Raw genomic sequence first — 6,664 nt, 5'->3', positions numbered from 1 at the left:
CACATTTATGTAAGCATATCTGGATGACAGTAACATCTGTTTTTAGGAGTGTGAAGGCAATGATAAAAATGAGGTAAATTTTACCCAAGAGTATGTTAGGTGTTAAAAGTACCAGGATACCCAAATGGCAGTGAAGTCCAATCTGCCAAATCAATAAGAGAATTGAGCTGGCTGTGGGCTGTCATATAGTGATTATAAGTCAATGTTATCCCTTGACAAAGACTGTGGAAGCAGAAGTCACCAGATACACTAGCTGGGAATGTGCAAATGGACTGTAGGCAAAGAAGGAGAGAGAGAAAATATGACCAAATCCTGGGAAAAATGTCGTTGAGTCTCTTCCCTCTTTGTTACCTATCATAGGCAATAGTTTTTAAGTCTACTTCACTCTCTTTAGGACTTGCTTGCTCTTTGGGAGAATATTATCATTTCTTCAACCCATTTTTGATCCTTTTCTAATGACCAACCACTTGCAGTAGCAGAGTTGGCTCTTGCTGCCCTAAAAGAAGTCTGACTTCCCCTGGGAGGAGGCACTCTCCCCAAGCCCACTCTGTGTCTCATGGGGTTCTTGAGCCCTGGCACCGTTCAATACCCTCAAATTGGATTCAGAAGACTATTCTCACATTTCCCTCTTGGCTAAAGGAACTAGGGACCAGCCACTCATGGCAGAATCCCAGGGGATGAACTAGAATTTTCTGAGCCTAGGCCTGTGAGAGAGACACTAGGAGAATGAAATGTTTCTTAATGAAATAAAAGGTGGCAATAGAGCCAGAAGAGGACCTGCACCCTCCCAAGAGGCCCACTTCTGAAGATGACTTGGTGGATTGGACCCTCCCCATGGCTACCTTGGGAGGCTTGCTCTGAATATGGCAGGGTCACACGAGGGAAGGAGCCTTGGTCACTGTATCACCTCAAGAGAGTCAATCCCTCTCAGGAACACCTGGATTGAACAGGGGCATGTTGGCTCTGCCAAAATCCCTAAAATTTTAACACTGCCAGTTCTTATTGATGTCTCCTGAGTTGTTAGGATTGGAATCCTGGTCTCTTAATTAATACCTGTGGGGACACCCTTCAGTCCTGGGCTCCTGCTTGCCCCCAGTAACAAAACACAAGATCTGGGAGCTTTGTGGACAGTACCAGGCAACCCTGTGCAGATGGAAACTTTAAAACAGGACACTGGGCCTCACCCAGGGATGGCCCCTCCACTCTTGCTCTTGTGCACAGAAATGCACAGGGCTTGGTCCTGCTTTGATCCCCTCAGTTTGCTGTAGAGCAAAGTGGACCTAGAGTGGCAGAGCTCCAAGCTGCCATCAGCCCTTTCCACCTCCCCCAGTGCCTGGAGAAGTGAGATAACTTTCTACTTTCAGAGCAAAGTTAGGGATGTGTTTCCTAGAACCTGGCTGGCCTCCCCTCCCCCAACCAACTGACCAGCCCTGGGGGCCAGGGCACCTGTTTACCTTAGAGATGGTTCCATCTCTAAGTAGACATTCTGAGGTCCGCAGGATTCTGAGCAGTCAGTTGTGGCCCACAGGACACTGGCACTCGGAGGCAGAGCTGTGGAGCCCTCCTCAGCCATGGAGGGCCTGCTGCCTGCCATCGGATCCATTTTTCAGCCAATCCTGAAGCACCTGTGGGGTGCTCTGCTGGTGATTTCGGAAAGCTTGAGACAGGTGCCAGATCTCTCTGTGTTTCCCTGGGAGATCCTGGTACGCATTGTGGTGATGGTGCTGGTGGTTTTGATAGTAAAGAGAGGACAGACCCTAAGAAGTGAGATGGCACTAGGCGAAAGGTGTTCTGCCTGCGGTGAAGTCAATGGAAAATGTGGTGAGACTATTGGACCCGTGATACAAGCCGAGGAAGCCCTTGAGTCACCTGGTGGGGAGGCCAGTCCTCTTCGCTTACAAACCTTGTGCTTGTCAGCAATAAATACAAACCTGGGCAGGTTATCACTTCAGGACACTGTCAACTTTCTGGAAAAGGCACGGAAGAGTCAGCCTCTTAAAATTTCCCAAGTAACTGATGAAAAACCCATCCTAAAAGCATCAGAGAAGGATGGAGAAGAACTTCAGAAGAACATAATGAAGGACTTGAATGAAAACACTCATTTTGCAGCAAGTCCACACAAGCTCTGCCAAGACACTTTGAGATGGAAGAAGAGAGCACAGGAAAAGGAGGAGGAGAAGGAAAGGCTGGAGCAGGGGAACACACGAATGCAGCAGATCCTGAAAGATAAAGTCAGCCAAACCCTATCAGTGGTTGCAGACCTGCTGCAGACCATCCCTTTGCCTGACCTCCTTGGCGACCAAGTGGATGACGGGAACGCGGAAATCCAGCAAAAGAGGGAAGCGGGAAAGGGCGAGCACCCCGTCCGTGGGTCAGAGGTTGATCGGAAGGGCGTCAGTGATGCTGCTGACCTCGGTGTGCCCCTTCAAAGTCCCGAAGAGGAACATCCGGAAAGAGCCAGACAACTGGGCGGAGCAAAAATGAATGAAGATCATCTAGGACAAATAATCTCTCTCCAAACTGAGGCAGCCTCTTTACAGCACGAAATCTCAAAGCTTGAAAGTGAGATTCAGCAGCTGAAGAAGAAACTTCCAATTCTGCCTGATCTGCAGGACGAAGACGTCATGCAACTTGACAGAAAATTGTTCGCGGAGGAAAGGGTCTGCTCAGAGCTGGACAAGGAGCTCCTCAGCGTGTGTAGAGACCTGAACTCCACGTGTCAGCTTCGCGACCTCTGCAAGAAGGTGGCTGAAGACGTGCGCAAAGAAATGGCGAGACGCACTTCCTACTATCACAAGGAGAAGCTCCTCCAGGTGAGGAGAGTGGAGCAAAGCTGGGGGGCGGCCGTGCTGGCTGAGAGGAAGCTCAAGGAGCTCAGAAGAGAAAATGAGCGCAACCGGCAGAGGCTGGCGATGTTTGAGGCCAGATTCCCGCCTCTCCCAGGAGGCCCTTTGGCTCCAGCTGCTCCCCCCGCAGCCCCCAGAGGCCCGGAAGCATGTGGGATCCCCGGGGTCATCAGGCCCCCCGAGGAAGGAGGAGGGTCCTGCCATGAGGCCTCCGAGACCCGGGCTCACCTGCAGGTGTGACTCAGCTTCCGCAGCAGCTGGGCCTCAGGCCCCAACCACGGCAGAGCCTCTGCACTTCTGTGCTCTCCGAAAGTAATTTTCTTTCTTTTTAGTTTAACTACTGTTACTTAATCGTTTGTTTTTATTCAAGAAGATAAAGCATTCTACCTTGTAGGATGTTTTTTCAAATAAAGTTTCATTTAAGAGAATTCTTACCAATAATTTATTTCTATGTCCTGGACCCTCTAGGATAAGATAGTTTCAATATTGCATTTAGATTGAAATCAAAAGGCACTATTACTTAAGCCATCATTGAAGTTGCACATAGAGATGTAGGAAATAATAAAGACCATTTCTGTATGCTATGAGCTATTAGAAATCTGTAAAGTAACTTAATATTTGCCTGAATAAATTAGATTGGTTTTGAAAAACAAAGTAAAAAAAAAAAATTCAGCACATCACCACTCACACTTCATAAAGTGTTTATTTACTCCTAAATTCATAGATTAATTTAGAGGAGTTGACATTTTGCACTCATTTGTTTTTTGTTTTGTAATTTTTTTAACATATGTTGTTTAAGATAATGTTTGCTGTTTAATCATTTCTAAATTTTATGCAGTCAAAATAAAAGTTTCCTTGGTGGCAATCCATATGCACACACACACGCACCACAGTGCAGATTTAGGGAAGTTTGTTATTTTAGTACCTAAACAAAATGTAAAATTAAGAGATTCAAATTTGCAAAAAAAATTTTAAATAAAGGAAAAAAAATTGTGCACACACCACCTGTATGTGCACAGAAGAATCCTAAATTATATACACAGAAAAGGAGAATTGCCTGATGTATCAGACAAAATTCCAACTAGGAACACTTCATCTGAATGTTGCAGATAAAGAGACTGAGATGAAGCAGTTTCTAGAGTTGAGACAGGGAGAAGGGAAGGACCAAGGATGGGGGGCTCCCAGGTGCCAGTAATAGGGAAGCTGTTCCCAGCCCTGGTCTGGAAGGAGGGGTGGGAAGCGGTGTCCTCTGTGCCCAGCGAGGTGCTGTCATGGGAACAGGGAAAACTGCTTCCACCCTCTGTCCTCCTGTCCTCCCATTCCCTGCTGGAGCACGGGGCAGCCCCCCAGAGGCCTGGCTAGTGCAGGCAGGGGAGTCAGCCCCGGGCACAGAGCAGGCCAGAAAAGGGCCCAGAAGGATCCGGAGAAGGACCAGCACACTTGACTCTGATCCAAAGTGTGTGTTTCATTGCCTTCATCCACATCCATTCACACAGTACGCGTGGAGCTTCTGCGAGGTCTTCAGCACTGTTTCAGATGTTTGGGATGCAGCAATGGACAACACAGCCTGATGAGGATTGTGGACCCCAGAGATTCTAGTAAGGGGCATGGTCAGGTAATAGGGAAAAAGAGATGAAGGATGGAAATATGTGGTCTACAGACAGTTCCAATGGGGGGGTGGGTAACGGGGGTGACAGGCTAACACCCAGGAGGTGACATTTATGCTGAGATGAAAGGTAAGAGGAGTTAGCCTGGGAGATCAGGGGCAGAAAGGTCCAGGCAGAGAGAACAGGAGGTAGAGATGCAGGAGAGGTGGGCTTCTGGGGCAGAGGAAATGGGACTAAGATGATGGGGAGGTGGAGGTGGGCAGGGAGCAGGGTCCACTGCACAGAGGTCTCTCTAGTGCAGTGTGGTGACACCAGGGGACGGTGCAGACCTGGAGGGGAGAGTGTGGGTGGCTGGGGACATAGTATGGTGTGTGTTCTACACAATCTCTGTGGCTGTGGAGAGAGAGGAATGTGGGCTGGGGGGGAGGGGCAGCATTTTGGTGAGGGGTCTCACAGGGGTATGCATGGAGCACGGGGGCTGGCACTGGGGTGGTCGTCACAGAGATGGAGGAGGAGGACAGATGAGACTGTGTTTGGGCTGTTGGGGGGTCAGAGAAGAGGAATGAAGAATGACTCAGAACTTTTCTGATAACCTGTGCATTGTTTGCACTACTTTAAGTAAACCTGTGTAAAATGTTTGCAGGGGAATCTGAAAGTCAGCAGGGCGCAGATGTAGTCCACCCAGTGAAAAGGCTGCTTTTCTAAGGAGTACAGTGTGGAGTAGGCATGTCCATTAGGAGTTCCATATGGTTTCTACCATACCTGAAGGCCCCCGGGATCAGGTGGTCTAGCCTCTCAGGTGCCTTCCATAACAGATACTCCAAGGGCAGATCCAGGAGGAGCTTGAGGGCAGGGTGAGGATTCCCAAGTGTTATAGTGAGTTATATTGCCAAGTTACAGTAAGCTACGGTTAATTTATTATTGAAGAAAGAAATATATTTTTTATAAATTTAGTGTAGCCTAAGTGTACAGTGTTTATAAAGTCTACAGGAGTGTACAGTCATGTCCTAGGCCTTCACATGCACTCACCACTCACTCACTGACTCACCCAGAGCAACGTGCAGTCCTGCTAGCTCCATTCACGGTAAGTGCCCTATGCAGGTGCACCATTTTCTCTCTTTTATACCATATTTTTTATGATACCTTTTCTACGTTTGGATATGTTTAGATACACAAATACCATTGTGTTACAACTGCCTACAGTATTCATTACAGTCACATGCTGTACAGGTTTGTAGCCTAGGAGTAATAGTCTAAACCATAGAGCCTAGGTGTGAAGTAGGCTATACCATCTAGGTTTTTGTAAGTACATTCAAGGATGTTTATACAAAGACAAAATTGACTAACGACACACTTCTCAGAATGTCTCCTTGTCACTAAGTGATGCATGACTGTATCTCCAAATAAACTCTAGAAAATTCCATGGTTAATGTGACATACAAAAATGTCCACCACAATATTAGATTAAAAAAAATGCCAACTTTCACTTCTCTTTCAAAACTTGCTGGTATTCCTAGAAAAGAGGAAGAAATAAAAAGAAAAATATTTGAAAGTTGAAATAAAATTTATATTATTTTCAGATCAAGGATTGTGAATGCAGGAAAACCCACTAAAAAACCAGGAAGTGAATTTAATAAGTTTACTGCAACAAGGTCAATGTCAATATCAATTCTATTCTAGACACAGCCACAAATACAAAATGAAACAAAAAATATTGATACCTCTGAGAAGACACAGCCACCGACATACGTTCACCTATGTCAGTCCACAGAAAATTAATGCACCAAGCATAATAGAATTTGATAAAAATAATTCAGCAAAAACTTTTAATAAATTCCTAAGTTCAAGAGGAGGCTAGCATGAAAATATACAATCATAGGACCCAAAGGGTCAAGGGGAGTTTGCGCACTTCCATAGGTTCTTGTCTTCGGACCTCTGCTAGCACTTACGAAGGTCTGAGTGCATGGTGACAGACTGCAGAAAGCCACTCACAGTGGTTCAGATCTGTAGAAGAGCAGCTCTACTGGGATCTCTCTCCCCTATAAGAACAGAATATTAGTCACCTAAGGTGAGGGCAGTAAATATTTCCAATGCTAGCAGACAAGAGAAGATCCATTGCATCAGGGCAAGGGGGAAAAAAATACATCTCAACGGATGGGGCAAAAAATGGTTATCGGCCAGATTAACTATAGGTCTCTTAACGTTGGGCTA

General features: G+C 46.4%; 1 protein-coding gene across 1 annotated transcript; it reads left to right on the top strand.

Annotated features, from left to right (window-relative positions):
* The first annotated feature begins 1,571 nt into the window (after window positions 1–1,571).
* Window positions 1,572–3,086, top strand: LOC147913445 (uncharacterized). The gene is made up of 2 exons (XM_087417867.1): window positions 1,572–2,017; window positions 2,435–3,086. Exons 1-2 carry the CDS (start codon window positions 1,572–1,574, stop codon window positions 3,084–3,086), a joined length of 1,098 nt encoding a protein of 365 aa, XP_087273993.1.
* Window positions 3,087–6,664: the final 3,578 nt, after the last annotated feature.

Source organism: Ceratotherium simum, chromosome 27, assembly GCF_057802395.1.
Source record: "Ceratotherium simum simum isolate JZ-2026a chromosome 27, ASM5780239v1, whole genome shotgun sequence".
NCBI classification, from domain to species: domain Eukaryota; kingdom Metazoa; phylum Chordata; class Mammalia; order Perissodactyla; family Rhinocerotidae; genus Ceratotherium; species Ceratotherium simum.
The sequence above is the reverse complement of the archived record's forward strand: the minus strand, read 5'-3'. Positions and strand labels throughout refer to the sequence as shown.